General features: G+C 38.5%; 1 protein-coding gene across 1 annotated transcript in view; it reads left to right on the forward strand.

Moving 5' to 3' along the window:
* LOC102843189 (dystrophin-like) overlaps nucleotides 1–24,967 on the forward strand; it is a 1,161,727-nt gene that overhangs the window by 1,070,079 nt on the left and 66,681 nt on the right. Inside the window, exons 14-15 of the mRNA XM_006881860.1 lie at nucleotides 15,689–15,790; nucleotides 15,914–16,021. Of these exons, the coding sequence (XP_006881922.1) occupies nucleotides 15,689–15,790; nucleotides 15,914–16,021 (210 nt within the window). The remainder of the gene's footprint in view (nucleotides 1–15,688; nucleotides 15,791–15,913; nucleotides 16,022–24,967) is intronic.

Here is a 24,967-nt window from a genome sequence, read left to right on the forward strand (position 1 = left end):
ATAGATATAGATATAGATATAGATATAGATATACACACACACACATATATATATACACAAACACGCACATATGCAAAGAGTGTGAGAGAGTTTCACCACACTTGCCTCTAAGGAGCATCCTGATTGTATTTCCTTCTATACAAAGACTTGTTTGTTCTCTTGTCAGTTTATGGATTGTATGACAGATGGTGTAGAACATGGAATAAAATTTACTTGAATATTATCTAATCCTGAATAATAACACCCAGGAAGTAATAAATGCACTTAAAACTTTTACCTCATGAAACAAAAGTCCAATGAAGCTGAATTTTGTGTAGTCATCTCTGCAGAATGCAATGCCCCATACAATAACCTCATAACAGAAACAGTGTGTTGCTAACTAATTTGCTATTCTTTCATGCTGTTACACTAATCCTTGTCCAATGCCAGCATATCGCATACTTGAAAAAAACCTACAGAAAGCATCTTTAGATGAAAAAAATTTAAGTGATACTGATATGTACCACAATTAACAAAAGAATCAAATGTAAAAATGAAAAATTTCCCACTTTGGGTCAAAACCAAAGTCATGATAGATTGTAGGTAAAACAAACACACCTAGTAAATGCAGTTTTGTGGTGAAATAATTCCCTGTGTTCTCTATTAATGCATATGTGGTGAGACAGGTAAGCATTCAGTTGGTGGCTGGCACTAAGTCGGCAGTTCTGTGAGAGAAAGCCTTGGGAATATAATGTTATAAAGAATACTCATGTTACATTGGGGAAATGCTGTCAAAGACTTCAAAGTGATTACGCGCAACGATGTCAGTTTGAAGGCCAAGGTGCACCTGACCAAGACGTGTTGTTTTTAGTGGCTTCCTATGTAGCTGAACATTGGACAGTGAATATGTTTTATAGAAGAATTATTGATGTCTTTGAATTGTGATGTAGGAGTAAAATACAGACCATCGCAGGATAGCCAAAAAGATACACTAGTCTACCTTGAAGAAAGTTCAACCAGGGTGCTTCTTAGAGGCAAGGGTGGTGAAACCTCATTGTGCCTAATTAAAGCATGTTGTTAGGAGCAACCAGACCTTGGAGAAAGGTGTTATGCTGGGAGGAAAGGTGCAGGGTCCCAGAAAGAGGAGACCATCAACACAGTAAGCAACAGTAGCCTAGACCATGATGGAAATGGTGCTTATGTAGCAGGACAGGACATGGTTTAGATCTGTTATTCATATGGTAGTTATGAGTCATCGTTGAACTTGATAGCACATGACAACAAAAATGAAGAAAACAGCCTAGAAAAAACCCCTGTGGTAGTTCTACATTGACATAATGGGTTTAAGTAAAACAATGTCTTAGAAGTTCACAGCAGTAACAACAAAACAGCCTGCTGGGTGCTGATCTTATCTGGAAATGAACAAAGACTGAACTCTGAGCCAGTCTACTAATGGCACACATCTCAAAAAGTCATCATAGTTTACAGACTATTTTCTATGTGTTGACTTAAAGAACACTAAAAGTATGTAGGTCAGAAAATATAAAAGCACGTCTTATTATTTCCATTTCACTACTTGGAAAAAAAGCAGTAAGATTAAGTGTCTTGCCCCTAGACATTATTGAGCTGGAAACAGTCCTGCCTAGGAAGATTTCAGTGCGTCTGTACTTGAAGTTCGGGCTTATAAAGCTGGTTAAAGATGCTCATTGTGAGTATGGGAAATCTAGAATTTGTAGTAGAAAAGCCGTGACTTCACATGTGAGTTGTACCTCCTACATGTCTTCCAATTCATCACAAAGAACCCTCTTATTTCCATCAATGATTAGTAGGTAGGTGTCTAAGTAGAAAATCAGAGAAACGTTTTTGAGACTGTGATAATACTTAAATAGAAGGCTAACTAGTAAAATGTATATAAATGTCCAAAGAAGGAAGACCAAGGGGTGCTGAGGCTGGAGGAGGGATGAGGGGAAGATCATTGAGAAGAGAGAGTCCAGTGGCAGAGGGAGATGTTGAAGCAGTTAGGAAAGATCTACTGTGGATCTGAAAAGATGGGGTAGTAGTGGGTATGTACATCAATGGCAATTAATTTGATAAGACACAACGCAAAAAAAGAAAGTTCATTATCAGGGTCAAAATAAGCTATAAATGAAAGACTGTATAAAACACAAAGTACATGCCTGAAACACAACATACATATAATCAAAATAATAATTATAATAGAGAAGTACCTTTGTATGGACCACTACAATGATAATATTCCACTTTGCAATATTAATGTACAAAGATAAATGCATGTATTATTTTATCAGAAAGCACCTTTATCAGAAAGGCAAGGTATCTCCCTGAATGATTTAAAGCATCAAACCATGTTTCGTCTTAGCCATTGCTATTGAGTTGCAATCCACTCATAGTTGGCCCTCCATTGGATTTCTGAGCCTGTGAGTCACATGGGCACAGATTGCTCACTCAGCCTTCTAGGCCCGGATGATTTGGTCTGCCTTTGGATTAGCAATACAACTCCCTATGGACTAGGCCAGTAGAGCTCCCTGTCAAGCAATAAGGAATAGTAAAGCTCCAACTTACTAAGGAATGCCTGCAAATATGATGAGTACAAGAAAGAATGTTGTCATGCTGGAATTCTCCTCAAGATTGGCTTTTTATTTCTTTGGCATCCCAATTGAATAGGCTGGTGGAAGCTGGAGAGAACAGAGTTTATTAACCTGCCACAGAACCTTAAATAATGGCCCACAAGTAATAGCAGCCGTAGCAACAGCAATAAGACCCTTCTGGATTTATTCATTAGTACTTTATAAATTCATAAAAATAAATAATATATGAAACCAAGTGAAACACGAATAGAAAAAAAAAGAAAAAAGAAGATACACAGTTTGTCAAGGGGAAGTCTTACTATGTTTTCAACATAATCACTTAATGTAGACTTTGTCTTAACAATTCAGGTATTCACATTTACCTTTTCCAAAGAGATCTTTGCAAAGAGCACCTGCGGCTGATCTGGAGGTCTGAGAATGTCTCAGATGTGATTAGTATAATTTAAACAAACATGGAGAGAGAATGTGAACGCTGTTTTCAGATCACATTAGAATATAGGACTTCAAATCCTTGTCAGGCAAGGCAGAGGGAATGCCCTTTTTAAATGTGGTCAAACATTAACTTTTGCTAAGAGAATGTGTCTCTACATTGTGATGTAGGGTAAGCCCAGAAACCAGACCGACTGTTGTGGACTCAGTTCCCATTGCTAGTGACTTTCTGTTGGAGTTCTGAGGCCACAAATCTTGACTGGAAGGGAATCACCATCTTTCTCTGTCGGAACACTCAAAGGATTTAAATCATTTACTTTGCAGTTGGCAGCCTAGATTGTGTATGTCTTTAGCTTGCTCACTCTCATGAACAAATGACCTCATGGATAAACATCAATGCCTAGCAGATAAAAGAGATGTCAAAGCCTCGATATACAGACCCCTGCAGCTTTTGGCAAGTTACTAAATTGTGTGACATTTTCTTCTTCTGCAAAGTGTACCTTTGCTGGTTTTGTTAAGTGCCGTCAAGTCAACTGTGACTCACAGTTGTCCCATGACCAACAGTCAGGAACTCAGCTCTATCCTGGCCCATTTCAACACTCTCCACTGTGCTCATGCCCACTTTGGTTGTAGTCACTATTATCAGTCCATATCATCGATTGTCTTCTCCTTTCCTAACCCATTTCCTAACCTTTCCCAGTGTGATGCTTTTTCCAAGGACTGGTGTCTCTAAAAAACATGCTTAAAGCATATTGAAATGAAGTTTCACCATCCTTACCTCTGAGGGAGTACCATAGTTGCATTTCTTCCAAAACAGTCTTGCTTGGTTTTTTGGCAGTCCACGAGGTGTTTGAGCTCTTCTCCAACACCACAGTTTAAAGACATCTTTTTTTTTTTTATTTCTCCTGTCATTCTTACTCATTGTCCAACTTTCAGATGCATAGGAAGCAATGCAAAATACCATGACTTGGATTAACCATGTGTTCCATCAGGTGTAACTGACTCATAGCTAGCCCTCCAGTGGGTTTTCAGGGGAAGTTAATTACATTAGAGGAGATGGTCCATCCTTCTTCCATGGAGGAGCTGGTGGCCTCAAACCATGTGCTTTTGTGATTGCAGCACAGCATTTTCCTATTAGGCCACAAGAGGTCCTTTGAGTTACACATATCTCACTTCTGTAACTGGTATCCTTGAGGTTAAGCACTTGAAAGAGGTCCAGGATAGCAAATGTTTCCAATGCAACACATCTTAGGATTTCTGGGTTGCTGCTACCAAGGCTATTGATTGTGGAGCCAAGTAAAAGTAAATCCTTGACAACTTCAAACTTCTCTACCAGTAATGATAATTGCCTATTGACAATACTAAATGCTTTTAGACATAACATTGTCTAAATATCTTTAGACATGGCATCTAAGTGCCTTTAGATGTGACAGTAGTGAATTCCTATACTTCCATCAGGATATAATATAGAATTACTGGAACAGAAGTTGATAATTGTTGCTTAATTGGCTAAGTTATGGAGACACTGTAAAACAGAACACACCATTGTCTGGCCTATGCAATCTTCATAGATCTTGATATATTTGAGTCCTTTGTTAACAGCCATTGCATTAAGCCATCTCATTGAAAGTCTTCCTTACTTTCATTGACTTTCCATTTTATCCATTATAATTGCTAATTTCAAGCAACCTGTCCGACTGAGATCATGTGTACTGTGAGTGAGTCAAAGATTTGGACCATATCTGTGATTCATACTATTTCATGAGTAAATTTTCTGAAGTAGATTGCCTTTCTTTTCTTTCTCATTTGTCTCAGTCTGGAACGTTCACTGAAATGTAGAGTGCTACACTAGTATTTTCAATGCTAGTGGCATAGGTTACAACATCAAAACAGCACACAAAGTGCTCACTGTGGTTCAACAAACCGACTGAAAAGTGATGTTAAACCAAAGTAAAAAGTATGCTTTTAGAGAAACTATCAATCAATATTTCCTAATATATCAAAGAAAACCATCATAACAACATCCAAGTCACTTCAGTAGAGCGAACTGAAAGAAGAGTGTTGTACATATAGGAACAAACTGAAAAGCAAGTAAGCATACAAATATTATAAAGCCAGCATACATGCTATGGGAAATGTAAAATAAACTGTCTAACTTAAGATAGTGTATATGCTATCCCAGCAGAAGATTGGAGTTGCAAGTATCCAGTTGAGTCAGCGTTTGTGTTCATCTGAGTTGTCAAGACTCCATGATGTAAGCCAACTCACAGGGTAGCACTCCTGCTGTCCTAAGAACTTTTGAAGGTATTTCATGGGGTGGTGCCACTCATGTGGGTCAGAGTTTCTATTCATCTCAGAGGCATCTAGTCTACCTGGCTAGAGATTGTATCTTTACCAGTCTGAGGAAGACTCATCAAAAACCAGAGTTCTGCAGATGGCACAACCTTGCTTGCTGAAACTGAGGAGGACATGTGTCATATGCTGCAGAAGATCAAGGACTTTAGTCTTTATTATGGATTGAATCTAAATTTCAAGAAAAGAAATTCTCACCACTGGAATAATTGGAAGATTCATGATGAATGGAGAAGAGATTGAGATTGTTAATAACTTCAGTTTTCTTGGTTGCACAATCAACAGTCTTGGCACCAGCAGTCAGGAAATCAAAAGACAAATTGTACTGTGAGAATGGCACAGGATTGGGCAGTATTTTACTCTGTTGCACAGAGAGTCACTGAGCTGAAACTGTTTTGACAGTATGCAAACTCAAATCTGTGAGATTCCTTTTCCCATTTAACATCCATTGTTATTTTAAAGTTGTTGGTTTGGTTGTTATGTTAGGTGCTGTCAAGTGGTGTATGACTCATAGTGACAATATGAACAACAGGTCTGAACACTGTCCTATCCTGTGCCATCCTCACAATCTACAATTCCTGACACACTTAATCCCATTGTTGCAGGCATTGTGTCAATCTGCCTGTAACATGTTAGTATTTTAAATAGTTTAAATATGTAGATACGTTTCTTAAGTAAAGTGTGTGTCAGTTTCCTCTTCTGGAAACTGTCCTTTGTGTTGCTTTGTTTTTAATTTTTTTTGTTTTTTTTAAAAAAAATTTTAATGTTTATTTTATTGTTTTTGTGTATGTGTACCGTCAAATCGGATCTGACTAGTACAGGAGGAGATTGTCCCTCCTTCCCCGGCAAAGCATCTGATGGATTCGAACCATGCACCTCTGGGATTGCAGTGCAGCTTCTTGCCACTAGGCCATCAGAGCTCCCCTTGTGTTGTTGTTAATTGCCATCAAGTTTTCCTCTCTGGAATTCTTCACCTTTCTAAGCAAGATGTCCTTCTCTAAGAAATAACTTCTGTTAGCAGCATGACCCAAAGGAGAATGATAGGCCATCTACTCCCATATAATTTCTTGACTGAAAACACACTGGAGGGCAATGGTACTCAACAAAAATAAAATCAACATGACCAGAGTATGTGAGGTGAAGCTTTATCATCTTTGTCTCCAAGAAGCACTCTGGCTATACCTTCTCCAAGACATACCTGTTTCTTCTTTTGCCAGTCCATGGGATAGGATATTCTGCACTCGTTTCCAACAGCACACTCTAAAGCATCAATTCTTCTATCATCTTTATTAATTGTCCAGTTCCCAGATGCATAGCAAGTGACTGAAAAGACCACAGCCTAAATCTGGCACACCTTAGTCTTCAAATTGACCTTATTGCTCCTCAGTAATTTAGAGAGAGCCTTCAGTACAGATTTTCCTGGTGCAATATTATCTCCTGTTCACCTGATTACTGTATACAAGTGTACTGGTTGTGAATCCAAGTAAGATGATGTTGTTGTTGTTGTTATGTGCCGTCGAGTCGTTTGCGACTCATAGCGACCCCATGTACAACAGCCCTAAACCGTGCTCTATCCTGTGCCAGTCTCATTGCCTCTGACACACCCATCCCGAGTAACCCAGTCACTGAATCAATCCACCTCATAGAGGGTCTTCCCCTCCTGCGCTGTCCCTCCACCCTAACAAGCATGATGTCCCTCTCTCCAAGGACCTGTCTCTCCTTACAACATGTCCAAAGTATGTCAGACGAAGCCCCAGAATCCTTGCCTCCAAGGAGCAGCCTGGTTTAATCCTCTCTACGATGAATCTGTTTGTTTTCTTGGCAGTCCATGGAACATTCAACACTCTTCTCCAGCACCACAGCTCAAAGGCATCAATTCTCCTTCTATCCTCCCTAGTCATTGTCCAGCTCTCTGATGCATAACAAGTGATTGCAAAAACCAAGTAAGATGATATCACTCATATTTTCAATCTTTTGTCCATCTTATTATGATGTTGCCTATTGGTCCAGTGGCAAGGATCTTTGTTTTGTTGAAGTGGAAATGCAGTCCATATTGTGGGTTACAGTGTTTAACCTTCTGCAGAAAGTTCTTCAAGTCCTCTACATTTTCAGGATGCAAGATTGTGTCATTTGTACGGTGAACATTATTGATGAGCTTTCCTCCAATCTAGATGCCACATTCGTCTTCATAGACTCCACCTACTCGAATAATTTTCTCAGCATACAAATTGAATAGGCATGAAGAAAGCATACAGCTGTACTTAAATCTCAAAGGCACTTGGTTCAAATCCACCAACTGCTCTATGAGATAGAAAGAGAATTGATGCCTTTGAGTTGTGGTGCTGGAGAAGAGCGTTGAATATACCATGGACTGCTAGGCGAACAATCAGGTTTGTCCTGGAGAGGGTGAAGCCAGAATGTTCCCTGGAGTCAAGGATTCTGAAGCTTTATCTGACATACTTTGGGCATGTTGCAAGGAGGGACTGGTCCTTGGAGAGGGACATCATGTTTGGGAGAGTGGAGGGACGGTGCAGGAGAGGAAGACCCTCAATGAGATGGATTGATTCTGTGAGTGGAGTGGTGGGAATCAATGTGTTTGAGACAGCGAGGTTGGCACAGGATAGAATGGTGTTTAGAGCTCTTGTACATAGGGTTGCTATGAGTCGATGACACATAACAACAACAACAACAACAACAAAATTTCAGTGTTCACTTTAAGGTGAGAAAGAAAAAGTCAAGAACAGAGTTATTTTGAAGGCTCATTACACAGAAAAGTAATTTAATTCGGGGATGATATTATAGGAGGTTAGACGGATTCAAACATAATGATGTTGGTTTGGGTTGGTGTGTTTTGTTTGTTTTTTTTCTTTTGGATGTAAGATCACTGTGAGTCAGAAGTTACAGGACCTAAAAACAACACCAGTGACAAATGGCAATATAGTGAGATAATTCCTTTCACCTTCCTCTCAAAGCCTGTTGTTGCTGCATGGTGCCTTCTCTGGCATGGAATTGGCTCCTTACTGAACACTGTTCTCCTTAATGTTAATAATGATAGGCTCACTTGAACTTCAAATCCAACAGTCATTGCCCCGTAGTTTTTACCTCCTAGACATGTCAAATATTCCTAGGTTCTCTTTATCCAAATGTTCTCTTGGTAATCATTTTTCACATTTACTCTGAAACACCAACTCCAATAAACAGAGGAACTCAGGTGAGAAATGTTCTTGGCACAAAGAACAATAGGAGATGTGAATTAAATGGGAGGGGAAAATCCTCTCTGTTGAGATGGTGAGGTGAGCATGGACAATAATGGAATTGTGGCTTAGCCCATGAAAATGTGTGAGAGTAAGTAAACGGACTTTTGCCTTCCCTTACTGTTCAGACAAAACGAGTATATAAAGAAAAGTAATTTCTCATCATTATGTTGTTTTTGATAAGTGTCCTCGAGTGTCCTGTGATTCATAGCAACCTTATGTATAGCAGCTCTGAAGCCTGCCCTGTCCTGAGCCAGTCTCACTGACTCTAACACACCTACTCCCATTGCCAGTCACTGTGTTAGTCCATCTCATCTGGAATCTTCCTTTCCTGTGCTGTCCTTTCACCCTTCTGAGCATGATGTCCTTCTCCTAGGACCAGTAGGTCCCTCCTGGACACGTGCCCAAAGTATGTGAGATGGAGCTTCATAATCCTAGCCTCCAGGGAGAAACTTGGCTTTTTTCATCCTCTCCAAGACAGACCTATTTGTTCTCTTGGTGGTCCATGTAAGATGTCATAATTCATTGAGTTTGCATTTTATGTACCTAGTTTTTACTCAAGTCTACAAAAGTTGGCACTATTTCTAAAAACATAAAGGATTTATTTACTGAAATAGGAACCCAGAGCAACACTGAGTAGATAGATATGCATTTATCCTTTAGAGATTTCTCATGCTAATATAAAAACTTGACTAAAATTTTTCAGTTGCAATTTCAGTTCTTTTAGAGCTAATTCATTATAACTGCATGACAATTTGGTTATACTCTTTCAGGCAATGGGTAGGAACTAGTCTCATTTTTGTTTTTGTGGGTTTTTTCTTTATTGGTATACATAAAATTTTTCATGTACATTGTGTTTCATTAATGTACATGGGGTTTTACACAATCATTCAATTACATTGCATTTTGTATAATTAATTACTATTTATCTATGCCTTTTGTTGCCCTGTCTTTTCAAGTACCTATTGATTTTTTCCTATTCCTTCATACAGATACCCCCAACTCATGATTTCTTAAAATACCATAAATTGAGAGACTCTAGAAAGCATCATGCTGAGTGAAATAAGTCAGTCACTTAGGACACAACTGAGTAAGATATGTACAAATGTGGAAAGGGGAAGGGGGAAAAGGGGGACAGAAAAAAGGGAAGGGGAAAATCAATAGGAACTAGTCCTTTTTAATTATTCTAGAACCAGTTAATACTGTCAATTATGTATCTCTGTCCTCTATAATTTAAAATAAGGCCTATATTTATAGGCAACAAGTGAATGAATCCGGACTCTGTAGAAATAAATTGATACTTTTATAAAAGAGGACTGACATGGGGGATAAGGGGAAACTAAGTAGAGAGGGAATAAATAATGTACAGGGCATTGAAACAGGCGAGGGAGAGAACTGTGTGAAAGGGATATGTGATTAGGTATTATTGGCATGACAAGAGTCCAGAATAAGAGCTGCATAGTAAAGTGGTGGTGGTGGTGGGGACTGTATAACAACAAAAGAACTCCCCCCCAAAAAAATAGTGAACTGGGGGGAAGGGGAGCAGGGAGGAAAATGTGCAGCAATGAATAAATGGAAATCTAAGTTCTTTAAAAACTTTCATTAAAACATCAATTTAAAATGACTAAAAAAATAGATTACTTAAAATTTAAAAAGATGTATAATACAAAAAAGGAAATTTACATAGTTGTGTATTTTATTATATATATCTAATGTAGGCAGATGTGTATAGCATTCGAACAAATAAGTTCTAATTCACTTATCTAATTAATTACACACTGAGTTCAGCAAAACACTCACTCTGCTCATCTTGTAACAGGAGTGACTTCAAATCATTCCAAGTTTTCTGAGCATAAAATAGACTAAGGCAGTATAATGTGTGGCTCAAGGACATGTGTGCATGCTTGTGTTGGAAGTCTTCAAAAGAGAAAATGGATTCTTGAAGGCTCCATCCACTTCTGTCTGTGAAGATTGAATAAGCACCTTTCTAAAGCAAGTAAAGTAAAATAGGTGACCCATGGAGTGTTCTTAGCAGATTTGATACAGAAATCACAGAGTAAGCAAAATCTAAATAACAAGAACACTTCTATAACTTGGTTCAACTTAAAAGCCACTGCTCCAAAACATAATCTCAATTGATATATGTAGCACTTATTGAAGGAGTTTATATCACCGTTCTTTGCAAAAGAGTGAATAATTCAGCCAAACTTTTCTTGGGCAAGGGGTTTTTGTCACACTAGGACAAAATAATAATAATAATAATAATAATAATAATAATAATAATAACAGCAGCAGCAACAAATAATAATATCAATTCCTCAAGAAAAATACTACATGAAATTCCGTATGTAGATCAGGAGTTTTTACAACTTGAGAATATGAACACATCCTGGTAATCTAAGCCATTGTATGACTTCAGATTTGAGTTGAAATTGTTTAATCTGCTCAGTGGGAGAAGGATGAGCTATCTCCTCCCACTCAATTAATTGCCTCTGAAAATATGGGAAGGTCAGCAGTAGTTGGGTTCCAACTCAAGGGCACATAACAACAACACCATAACATAGTTTTCCATTTTTCCCACAAAACACAAAAATCTAAAAGTGATAATGTACCTGGGAAGTGATTGTACTTGGTGACTAAGCTTAATGATTTAAAATCTGCCTTCTGAGGGGGGAAAAGTTTTCATTTACTTCTAACAATTGAAGTGTGTTACAATTTCCTCACACTGTTATAAATACCTGTTTTAACAGTGTTTGGGTTTTGAATTAATTTTAGAATTATGGGATTGACCTCAAGTTTTTGTTATGTTCCTTTTTGAAACAGAGGAGATAGATAATCAATAAATATCTAATGTTTAAATACAAATATGATTGTTGAATGATGTAGAAAACGACCATCAATTCTAAACTATTACATGAATGCAAATGCCACTCTTGCTAGCATTATTAAACTGGTTGTCTTAATTAGGTTGATCCAAACTGATACTATTTTTTTGTAAAGTCATTCGTAGAAGTTTGAAAACACAATGTAAAATGCATCATAACAACCTATTTTAACAAGTGCATTAATTTTAAGCAATCTAGAATATGACGTCTTTAGAATAGGATGCCTACTAAACTCAACCTAAATTGATTTTCACGTTTTACAATCTCATATGCTCTTTCGGTGTCTGCTGCCTGCACGCACTTGGTTGCACTGGGAAAGGTGTCATACCTATATTGAAGTCACAGTTCATTTTCTTTCATTCCTGACGATGATGACACAGATTGAGTTTATCCTTTTCCCCACCGTTGACTTCCACCTCCACTGGGGTTGACAGACTGCAATAAACATTCCACATTTTGACCTTTTTTATCTCCATCAGCAGAGTAGACAGATGGTGCAGTTTATGGTTATGGGATAAAATTTTCTCTTTTGAAGCTAATTTTTCCACAACTAATCTGCTGGTATATGCTGACACGGTCAGCAAAAAGTCCACTGACAGAACTTCTGGTGCCTTGGAGCAAAAGAAATCCATATACTCAGTTGCAGTAATTAAGTGGTGAAATTGGTTATATTCTTTGATTTATGTGAACACATTTACCAGGGATGCCCAGCGTCACTACCACAGGGCTATCTATCTGTGGCATCTTTTGTACACTAATGTAATCCAAAAGGAATTGAGTCAAGAGAGAAACTATAGAACAAGAAAAACAAGTTATGTCATGTGAAGGCAATACCCTTTTTTATTGACATTTCTGAAGAAAACCTGAAATCTCACTTGTGGCTAGGCTGCATGATAATTTTAATACTGTAATAAAATATTTACCACCAGCTGCTTGTCCATGCGCAGGATTATCTTTTGAAAACATGGGAAATTAAACCCTATTTGAAAAAATGACTTGATCCTCTGAGTTACTTCAGAATATGTGGATTTCATTTTCTGTGATGCTGATTCACTCAACTTACTCATTGCCATTGAGTCTATAATGACTCATAAATGGTTCTCCAGTGGATTCTTTCAGGGTATAAATATGACAGGAGGTGATTGCCCATCTTTCCGCCACAGCTGGTGTATTCGAACTACCAGAAAGGCAACATCTTTGGTTTAATAACTTGACACCCCATGGATTACACCACTAGAGCTCAAATGATATAGTAATCTAGAAAAGTACAATGACAACAAACTACCAGAAATGCAAGCTGGGTTTAGAAGAGGCCACAGCACCAGCGATAGCCTTGCTGATGTCAGATGGGTCCTCGATGATAGCAGAGAAATCAGAAGAATATCTATGTGTGCTTTATTGACTATGCAAAGGCATTTTTCCCCTGCGTGAATCATAACAGATTATGGCTAACATTGAGAAGAATGGGAATGCTAGAATACTTAATTGTGCTCATGAGAAATCTATATCTAGACCAAGAAGCTCTTGTTAAAAGGAGCAAGGAAAGAGTGCATGGTTTAAGATCCAGGTGGGTGTGTGTCAAGTTTGTATCCTTTCAATCTGTATGCTGGGCAAATGATTCACAAAACTGAACTCTGTTATGAAGAATGAGGCCTCAGAATTGGAGGAAGACTGTTCAACAATATGCATTATGCATATGACACAACTTTGCTTGTTGAAAGTGAGAATATGAAACACGTGCTGCATGGGATCAAGGATTACAGCCTTCAATATGGATTACACCTCAACGTCAAGAAAACAAAGTTCCTCAACACAGGATCAAGAGTCAACACAGATGGAGAAAGGATTGAAGTTGCCATTGATTTCATCTTGCTTGGATCCACAATCAGCACAGGAGATGTATTGCACTGGGTAGGTGTCCTTCATTATCAAGGACCTCTCCAAAATGCTAAAGATCAATGACATCAGTTTGAAGACTAAGGTATGCCTGATTCAGGCGATGGTATTCTCAATCACTTGCTACCCATCGGAAAATTGGAGAGTGAATAAGGACAAGAAGAATTGATGCCTTTCAACTGTCAGGCTGTAAAAGAGTACTCAATATCCCATGGCTTGCCAAAAGAACAAACAGGTCTTGGGAAAAGTACAGCCAGAGTGCTCCCTGGAGGCAAATATGGCAAAGCTTACTCTTTCATATTTTGGGCATGTAGCTGGGCCGAGTCTATTCATTGGAAAGCGGTATCATGCTTGGAAAGTTGGAGTGTCATCAAAAGAAAGAAGACCCCCCAATGAGATAGATTGACACAGTGACTTCAGCAAGGGACTTTATTGTGTCAGGGTTGATGAAGATGGCAAAGGATAGAGCAGCATTAAGATTAGCTAATCATAGGGTCACTGTGTGTCCTATTCAAGTCAATGACAAAGATCACATCAGCAGGTGGATTGAAGAAACCCTGGTGGCAATGTGATTAAACGCTCAGCTAGTAACATAAAGGTTTACAGTTCAAACCTCCCAGCTGCTCTGAAGGAGAAAAATGTAGCAGTCTGTCCCTTAAATATGTACATTCTTAGCAACCTTATTGAAGCATTCAACTCTGTCCCATAAAGTCACTGTGATTTGGAATCGACTCAAAAGCAAATGAGATTTTTGTGCCTTTTTTCCTAATTAGTTTTTCCAAACTTACAGCATCATGTAAGTTTGAAATTATTTTAAGATGTATTTGAAGTACTGAATATCAATGCCAAAAATATGTGTCACAAGCTCTTTTGGCTCTGTGCAAAATGAAACATGTCCACATTTTAGTATAGTTCACAATATGAAGATCAAGTAGCTATGAGGAAATACTTTTATTTATACGAAAAGGTCAAAAAAAAAGATAGAAAAGTTAAACTCTAAAATGCATCATGACTGTATTGCAGCAATTGACACATTTACAGTTTTTTTATCTGTTTCTAAGACACTCCTTTGACTTAGAATCATCACAGTATAACTTACTCTTTCCAAACCTCATTAGTTTTTTGTTTATATTACATATTAATATAGTGTGTGCACCTAGACAAGAGAAAAAGACATAATAACCTTAAAGATACAGCCATTGCTTCAGAGCTAATTACCATTTACTCACTGGAATAGTATAGATGTAAAAGTCTAATATTTTTTGCAATAATATTTCTGATTTGTTAAAGTTCACATAGGGATGTATTTTAATCAGTTTGGAATTTCTACCATCAGGACCTTAATCTGTTCTAATTATATAGATTTGCTTCAAAAAAGTTTTCAACCACCTATTCAGTAGTCAGTTTTTATTTGGAATGGGTTTTCACAACGAAGGAAGAGAAACCTTTTGCATGTAATCTTTGCAGATCCATTCTAAATCTATATTGAGGTCTTTGTTATTTTACATTTGCCTTGATGTGTGTGTGTGTGTGTGTGTGTGTGTGTGTGTATAATACCTGCTTTTCCTTGCTTGTGTCTTTTCTGTTTGTAAATGTTTTATTATAGTTGGAGGAAAGTTTACAGATTAAGCTGGTTTTCCATTCAACCTTTTGCACATGTTTTGTTTTATGACACTTGTTTACAATCCTCACACTGTAGCAGCACTTTGCCCACTTCCACCCTGCGGCTCTTGTTTCCATTCATTCTCTTATTTTCACTTCCATCCTTCTGAACTCTATGCTTAGACAAATTATCAGTGCTATACTTTTCTCGAGTATGGTCGATTCTTTTTAAGGTCTGAGTACCTACCTCCCTGGCCTTTTCCCTTAATTTGAGATGGAGTAATTGACTTCATTTGAAGACAATCAAAAGGAACACTGATTATAAAGAAGAAGTCTCACTCAGTCACTCGTTGTCCCTGAGTAGGAACTGACTCCTAGATAACCCTTCAGTAGGTTTCTGAGGCTGTCAGTTGCCCAGGAGGATGGATAGTCCTTACTTTCTCTCTGGTAGGAGCTGATAGAGTCAAACCTCTGGGGAGGAACTGCCTTTGTTTCACAGTGCAAATCTAAATAGACTCCTTTATAAGCAGAATGAGAAAGGGTTATTATTATTATTTTTTATTTACAATTCCAGCAATATGGAGAGAAATTAAAAGTCATTATTTATACTTGCATTCATGTCATTTTTAATGAAATTCATTTAGCTATTAATGATTTCCTAACATGATGTGTTGGTTTTCAGATCTTGGGAGACCGATGGGCAAACATCTGTAGGTGGACAGAAGACCGCTGGGTTCTTTTACAAGACATCCTTTTAAAATGGCAGCGTTTCACAGAAGAACAGGTGAGTCAAGTGGAAGGGAAATGTTACTGGCGAAAGAAATGGGGACACATTATTGGCACTCTTAAAAGATTTATCATAATTTTCTTTTAATAATTTTCTTCTCTTTATAATTCTTTATTTCAGTGCCTTTTTATTGCTTGGCTTTCTGAAAAAGAAGAGGCAGTGAGCAAGATTCCCACCTCTGGCTTTAAGGATCAAACTGAAAAGTTATCAAGTATTCAAAAACTGACTGTATGTATTTCTTACCATTTATTACCCTATTACAAACCTATCAGTGTGTTAAAACGGCTAATTGCTCCTTCTTAGACTCTCAATTCTTTTTTACATATTAATACAGTTTTTAATACTTTGTCAGTTAACATATTAGTTAATATCCAAAAACAAATTTAAAGGCAGCTGCAGTTGGGTTGCAGTTTTAAGAACCATATGTTATCTGGTTTTTAAAAATTTCTTTTCTTTCATACTGGTTTATTTACAAAGTTTGTATACAGTATTTTTTACATCAGATCTTTCCCATTTCATTCACACACCCCTCCACCCATCAAAATGTGTGACCCTATGATTAACGCCCCTTACCTCTACCCACCCTGCCCATCCTTACTCCTCTGCCCCCACCCTTCCCTTTCTTGGATTCTCATAGTCTTCTACAATATTGGTCTTATATAATTTTTGTCCTTATGGGATTGAATTAGTTCACTTAGCATAATGCTCTTCAGTCTTTCTGAGGAAATGCCAAACTGCCTTCCAGCGTGGTTGTTCCATTTTACAGTGCCACCAACGCTGTATGTTGTTGTTGTTATGTGCTGTCGAGTCGTTTGCGACTCATAACAATGTATAGGGATTCTTATCTCGTCACATCCTCGCCAACATTTATTACTTGATGCCCTGCTAAACTTTGCCACTGTGGTTTTTATTTGCCTCTCTCTTATTGCCAGTGATTTGGAGCATGTCTTCATGTGCCTGTTGGCCATCTGCATATCCTCCTCTGTGAAAAGACTTTCCATGTCTTTTGCCCATTTTGTAATTGGATTATTAGTCTTTTTCTTCTGAAGGCCCTGGAAGAGTCTCTAAACTTTTGTTATGAGACCTGTGTCTAAAATGGTATTGCAAAATGTTTGTTATCAGTCAGTAGGTTTTCTTTTCACTCTGTTGGAAAAAGTTTTTGATGCACACAGGGATTTAATATTTAGAATTTCCTACTCATCAGTTTTTTCCTCTCCAGCTTGTGCATTTCTGGCTGTATTTGGCAGTCTCTTTATACCATAGAATAGGACTTCTAAGCTTTACCCTCGTTTGTCTCTGGTTAACTTTATGGTTTGCACTTGATTCTCAGGTCTCTAATCCACCTTGAGTTAATCTTTGTATATGGTGAGAGATGTGGGTCCGTGTTTCAGCTTTCTGTGGGAAGCAGTCCAGTTCTGTCAGCATCGTTTGTGGAAGAGGTTGTCATGTCTCCATTTAATAGATTTTACTTCCTTATTGAGTATCAGTTGACCACAGATATCTGGGTCTCTGTCTAGGTTCTCAATTCTGTTCCATTGAAGACTCTCAATTCTTAAACCAGGTCTTCATAGTTTTGGCTTAGACTATTGATGTTGTTATGTACTGTTGAGTCTGAAGCAACCCATAGGTGGGTGACCCTCCAGCAAATTTTCAGGAGCAGCAAATTGCACAGAAATAAATTGCCCATCTTTTCCCCAACAGTGCCACTGGTGGATTCTAACTGCATGCTTTCCAGATGGCAGCACAACTCCTTACCGCTAGGCTACCATCGGGATACCCTTAAATCAAGCCGTTTGGCTAGTTTTGCTTCCCACCTCATCTCTTTTATTCCGGAAGGTCTGATGACGCCTCTCCATCATAAGTGATCCTGCTGGCATTGGAAATATCATAGGCATAGCTTCCAGAGCCACATCAACAGGGAAGCCGCCGCTGAACAACAAACTGACAGATGAATGGTGGGCTTAAGTCTTAGAATAATCAAACATGGTGTATGTTTACTCTCCTTAATTATAGCGGGGAAATGTGCAAGTAGGTTTTCTGCTGTGTTTGTTTGCTTCAAACAGAACTGTAGCCATGGAAAAAAAAAGTCAGCCAGGAAGACTTCAAGTAAAAAAAAAAATGAGCAACAAGGAGAGGCAAGACAGATCCACTAATAAAGTCTGTCTGATTTTAGAATGTAAGGAGTGGAGATGAAATGGCCAATAGGATTTCTTTACGCAAACCCTGGTCTGTTAACAGTCTCCCAAATTCCCCTATATCATGATTTACTAAAAATACGTAAATAAATCAAATGACAGCAGTTGAGAATACCTAACACTCTTGAACAACTCTGTTGCCATTTTAGGGCGTACAGAGGTTTCTCCAACCTACAGACCATGAGAAGACTCTCCTTCCGGCATCTCGATAGTTTTCCAATATGATTAAAATTCAAATTATGTTGCTTTACTTGTGAACAAAGGGAAAATATGTTTCATATAAGTCTTAACATTTGATAGTTTAAGCCAATTAACCAAACCTGACAGCTGGTCTGGAATTTGAGGTAAAATTCCCCTGCTGACTCAGGCAGTGAATAAGAATTTAATGTTCATTAAAATATGTCACAATCTGAGACCCAAAACAGGTACCATCTGTCTTCAGTTCTTATTACATACCTTGGTAGAGATACGGACTGCTAAAACTCACTTTTATTTACAAGCAGTATAACTTGTTTGGAAACCCTATCAGTACGAACCAATGGGCTTTTTCCCCTTCCTATTATTGGGAGTAGAAGTGGTCTCGAGAATCTGATCTTTTGTTTGCCCTAAATCTGTAGGGGAGAGTCTGTGACAGGAAAGTCTATATTATTGTGTTCAAAATTGCAGTTTTAAAAATTTGTTGTCATGGATAAATATCGACAGAGAAATATAGTATGTTTCTGAGTTGGATTCAGAGACTTGCAGAATCAGCTAAACTGTCCTTAGAAAGCACAAGTAGAACAGCAGTCTACCCCTGTCCAAAAGTGCTTCAGGTGTATGCATAATGTTGCCATTTTCAAAAAAAGTAAGCATGGATATCCAACGAAATATGGTGTAGCACAAAAAGGACTGATTACAGGGTTCTTCAATGGATTGTGGGGACCAGTGACAGGAACCTAGTGTTTGTGAGAGACCAGTCAACTCCTGCTAACATTACCTTTTTCTTAGACTTCACTACCTAGCCCTAATATCTTCTGTTTACTCCAAAGTGATTTATCTCGATAGAATCAGTGGTTCTCAAAGTGTAGTCCCTGTTGTTAATGATGTTTTTAGGTGCCGTCTTGTTGACTAAGAGTCATGGTGACTCTATGAAGAGCAAATTTGAACCCCATCTTGTCCAACGCCATCTTCATCATCTCTGGTTTGCTACAATTGCCGTGTCTATTTGTCTTGTTGAGGATCTTTCTCTCTTTCTCTGACCCTCCACCTTTCCCAGCATGCCGTCTTTCTCCAAGGATTGCCCCTTCCTGACAAAATGCCTAAACTATGTCAGATGAAGTTTTATCACCTTTGCCTCTTAAGAGAACCCTGATTAAACTTCCTCCAAGACAGAGTTGTCTGTTCTTTAGTCTGCCAGTGGCCCCTAGACCTGAGTAGTTGTTGGAAATGAAAAGTCTCTCACTCTGTCCCAGGGTGACAGAAGCAGACTCTAGATATGGGGGTGAGTCTGTCATTTGTGGTTTAGTGGGTGCTTCTTAGGCACATGTGAGAGAACTCCTGTAATGATTAATCTACCAAAATACAAGACTAGGTGGTTAGAACACAGTGGAGTACTGCTTATATATAGACAAATAACTACAGACAGAGAGGTCCTGGATTTAATTGTGCTGGTGAATAGAAATTTGCTTGGCCTTACTCTCTGAGGTGTGCTACTAAGAACAATAGCTTTTTAGTTTACTGGGCTTTTGTGAAGTTTTATCTTTTTCTTTCCCTTCTAAACAGCTTCTGTATTTGGCTAGGTAGAATTTGTCCGTCCTATCTTGAGAAGCTTGTCATTTTTGTAATCACCTCCCATGCAATTGACTGTTTCTGAAAATCTACTGGAGGGTCAGTTATGAGTTGATTCTGACTCCAGAAAATATGACATCAATGACAATAACAAACTCTGTATCCCTGTCACAGTTAGTCGCTGTGCATTAGTGCCCAACTTGGGATTGCATCCTTGTGCCTGACTTTGATGTAGTTATTCTAACTAAAATTCCTACAATAAATAGAATTATGCAATTTAACTACTCTTTGCCTTGCCCAATAAGGAGTTCTTATGAGTCATATACAAAGGACCCATAGTCACATTGTGGTCAGTGTATGCAGCTACTAATCAAAAGGTTGGCAGTTCTAACCCACCAGTTGCTCCATGAGAGAAAGCTGTAAGACTCTGCTTTATTCAAGATGACTCTATCCTCCAGGGTAGCTATGAGTTGCAATCAACTCCAAAGCAGTTAGATGTGCTTTACACTTTTTTCTGGAGCTTTCTTCTGTCTCCTGAATTTCTAGAGCTCCGTAGCCTCTGGTACTGGGAAGGTTTTAGAAATGTATCATTTGTAACAACTAAATCAGCGGAGTCATTTGATATGCACACCCAGGAAACAAGCTGAAGAGAGATGACGTTTGAGAATCGACTGGAGAAGGTAATTCATTACCATGAGCCAAAATATCTGGCATCGCCATGGATTTTATGTCTTCTCCCCTATGCTTGTTATGCTGGAAGACTCCTTTGGGATCTGGAGATTAAAGAAAGCAGGAACAGAGAGCGTGCGCGAGCATGAGCGATCCTTGGAACAAACAAGAAGAAGGAAATTGCCATGGTAAAACTGAAGTGCCATCGTCATTTTACAATGTGTGTCGTATGGATTACAATAGGTAGAGATTTTTTGTTAGCAGGAGGTTTCTGCCATATAATTTTACATGAGACTATATAGTACAATAATCACACCATTTTCTTGTAATTACATTGTTTTTATTTTGCCTTGAAGGGTTGGATTTTTTCCCCCGGTTCATGTTTTCTTAAGAGAAACTTAAACATTTATTTTTGCCATTCGATCCAAACATTTCTTCACTTAGTTGAACAATAACACAGAAATAATTGTTTTATAATTTTTAATACCATGCTTTCATTCAGTCATTCATGGTTTTTAGTCAATTATCCATAAATATTTTGTTTCAATTATCCATAAATATTTTGTTGTACATAGGGTCACAATGAGTCGCAGGCGACTCGACGGCACATAACAACAACAGCAACATTTTGTTTCATAATATGGCATCAGGATTGGTGGAAGAATCGTCAACAACCTGCATTATGCAGATGACACAACCCTGCTCGCTGAAACTGATGAGGACCTAAAGCGCTTGCTGCAGAAGGTCAAGGACTGCAGCCTTCGATATGGATTGAAGTTCAACATCAAGAAAACAAAGATTCTCACCACTGGGCCAATTGGCAGCATCAGTATGGATAGGGAAGAGATTGAGATAGTTAATAGTTTTAGTTTGCTTGGTTCCACAGTCAACAATCTTGGTAACCAGCAGCCAGGAAATCAAGAGACAAATTGCATTGGGAAAGTCAGCTGTGAGGGACCTCTCAAGAGTACTGAAGAGCAACAACATCAGGCTGGAGACTAAGGTGCACCTGATCCAGGCTATAGTCTTTGCAGTTATGTGCAGTTGAGCAAGGCTATTCTGTGCAACATCTCATCAGTTCCTCACTATACCATGCCTTTTTTTTTTACCCTACCCCTCCATCAAGATAGAGCAGGATTCAGAGTTATTGTACATAGGGTCTTAAGGAGTCACAAGTGACTCAGCGGTACATAATAACAACAACCCCTCTATTCTCTAGTCTCTGCTACTCTCTTCATCATCCCTGTCAATCCTCCCTGATTGTTTCTATTTGTGTGGAAACATTTTTTAGCTTTTCTCCCCCCAGTCAGTCCCACATATCTTGTACCAGACAGTTAATTACGATGGTGAAGAGATTGAGATTGTTCACAGCTTCAGTTTGCTTGGCTCCACAGTCAACACTCTTGGCACTAGTAGCCAGGAAATTAGAAGACGTATTGCGATGGGAAAGTCTGCTGTTAGGGACCTCTCCAGAGTACGGAAGAGCAATGGTGTCTCTTTGGAGACTAAGGTGCATCTGATACAGGCCATGGTCTTTGCTATCACTTGTTATGCACCAGAGAGTTGGACAGTGACTAAGGAGGATAGAAGGAGAATTGATGCCTTTGAGCTGTGGTGCTGGAGAAGAGTGTTGAGAGTACCATGGACTGCTAGGAAAACAAACAGATTCATCCTGGAAATGGTCAAACTGGGCTGCTCCTTGGAGGCAAGGATTCTAAGGCTCTTTCTAGCATACTTTGGACATGTTGCAAGGAGGGGCAGGTCCTTGGAGAGGGACGTCATGCTTGGTAGGGTGGAGAGACAGCACAGGAGGGGAAGGCCCCCTATGAGGTGGATTGATTCAGTGATTGGGGTAATCGGGATGGGTGTATCGTAGATGGTGTGATTGTCGCAGGACAGAGAAGAGTTTTGGGCTGTTGTACATAGGGGCGCTATGAGTCGCAAGCGACTCAATGGCACATAACAACAACAACAACATAATACCTGAACCTCCATTCATTCCAAAGAGTTCTTTCTCTCATTTAGCCCAATAAAGTGTCATCTGTTTGTTTCCTGCTCCCACCCACAACCATATTTACTTAATTCTCCCCATATACAACCCTTTCTCCAGGTTTGGGGTTTTTTTAAAAGGTTTTTATATATAAAAATATTCTTATACAATATTTGTCAATTTTTGGCTGCCTTACGTAACATAATGTCCTCTAGATTTATTCATGTTTTGTAGTGTTTCATTATCGTTTCACTGTTTTTCAGTGTTGTACAATACTCTGATTTTTTTTTGCACTAAATATACTCTATTGAACTTTTTCTTTTTTTTTTAATATTAGTTACCCTTGCCACAGTCCCAGTTTTGATGAGACGCCATCTAGGATAAACTGGTTGGGTAACAAAAAGATTCACAAAGATCCCCAGCTCCATTTGTTTCTCCAAACATAACTCTCAAAATCCCTTTCAGAAATGTATCCAAGTAATTTCCTGTCTAGCTTCAATAGTGGGTATACCTTTTAGCCCTATGTGAATTTAAAATAGTTCTTTAATCTCTGAACAAGCAAGCCAAAGAGGATTGTACTTACATCATCTTATTCGGAAATATGTCTCCATTTATTTCATGCCTTGCCACAGAGAACTTGAGACGACTAACAGTTACATATATTTAGGTATGAAAGTTCTCCAAAAGGGAAATGAGACCTCATGTAGACGTTTGACATAGTCTGTACTGAGCTGAGCTGTGCTGCTAACTAAAGGAATATAGCTTTGAAGGCAGTTCAAATCCACGAGCCAGTCCTCAAAAGAAAGATAGGCAGTTTCTTCCCATTGGATTTATAGCCTTGCAAACCCAATGGAGCATCATCCCTGAATGGGGACTGACTCTACAGCATTGAATTGAAGGAGTAGGAAGAATGTATGCTGATCCCATTACGCTATTGCATTTGAAACCTAAAATTCCAATTTGACTTTAAGATCTTGATACATTGCACAAAATATTATTTTCCAACTGATTCTTAGATAAGGAAAAAGTAAAATTAGGGTTTTGTTTTTTTTTTTAAAGTGTACAGAAGAAACCTACTGGTAATTTCTAGTGGTGAATTTTACTTTTGTTTGAGTTGGGCTTCTGTATGTGTGTTCACATTTTAGTCTGTTGATGCACTACGTTCTTTCCAAATGAGAAAAAGGCAAGATGCAAATAGAAATAAACACACTGAGGAAATAAACTAGACTTTAAAACTCACCCCCTCTCCCATAAAAAAAAAAAGAAAGAAAAAAAAGGTAAGACCACAACACAAAAAATACCAGGTGACGTGGATTCTGAACAAAGAATAGGCCTAATAGTATGGGCAACCAGAACAGTCTAAAATTGAGAGCTTTCAATGCAGGAGACATACTCATGAAACTATCTCAAGTCTCCATTGCAGGGGGCTGCATTTTCATCACTTTGAGGTTAACCCTTTGTTTTGCAAGCAACGTGCTGTAAAGACAGGCATCTCATTTTAGAATGTGCTGTTCCCCAAACAGGACATTGGATAAAGGCTGTGAGGGACATTTTCTCTACCTTGCCTTACCCTTTGTTTACAGCATAACTCAGGGACTGACACTAGACACCTAGTAGTTGAATTTCCTGAAGTGACCTTAATGGATAAGATAAAAAGATAAGCTGTTCTGATAGACAGATTTCACACAAGCCACTTGTGCTATTCATTCCCTGTCAACCAAAGGGCACGTGCCCTGTCCCTCCTTTACAGACATTTGGTCAGTATGAATGATGTCAGACTGAGTTCATAAAACACATGGGCACTTGGAAACATGCAGCCTGACTGCCAAGGCTTTGCTCTGGACCCAGTGACTTAGCTCTGTCATTAATGGCCTCGAACATTGGCTTTAGGAGAGAATTACTCAAATAGCCAAATGTTAATTGAATAAGGAATGTTGCACAAATTTAAAATACAGTAAACCATATAACAAGGTTTTTATCTTCAAATAATGAACAGAATGTTGAAATCATGGAAATCAATCACATTGCAGTTGTGTCTGGATGCTTTAGAATTTCAGAATAGCCAGGGTCCTTCGCCATTCCCATTTTCTCAAAGAATCATCCTCTGCAGAACTGCTGGCCCATGGAAATCAGTCCTCTTTGGATTTTCTTAAGATTGAGGAAGAAATCTACTAGTGTTTGAGATTCACACATTTCACTTTTGAACACTTCTGAATTTTACAAAGTATCTTCAGCATGATGACCTGTACTTTTTAAAAAATTTTATTTTATTAATTTTAATGAACATTTACAGAGATTTTGGATTCCTATTCATTCCTTGTTGCACTATTTTCTCTACCCCCACAGTTCATTCTTCTCTTTTTTTTTCTTTGAAAGTCTGTTTTAATTGTCCCATTGCCACAGTGCTTGTCAAAACCAGTTCTGATTAATCTCCTTTGTCAATGTGTCCTTTGCCATGCCCTGTCACTCCTCACTGAGAGATTTCACCCTGATTCAAAAGGAAAAGGGGGCGGTGTATTCTCTTAGCTACTTCCTGCTGAATAGGGATGCTGT

Source organism: Elephantulus edwardii, unplaced genomic scaffold (genome assembly GCF_000299155.1).
Source record: "Elephantulus edwardii isolate Elephantulus edwardi_28Jun2011 unplaced genomic scaffold, EleEdw1.0 scaffold00016, whole genome shotgun sequence".
Classification (NCBI taxonomy): domain Eukaryota; kingdom Metazoa; phylum Chordata; class Mammalia; order Macroscelidea; family Macroscelididae; genus Elephantulus; species Elephantulus edwardii.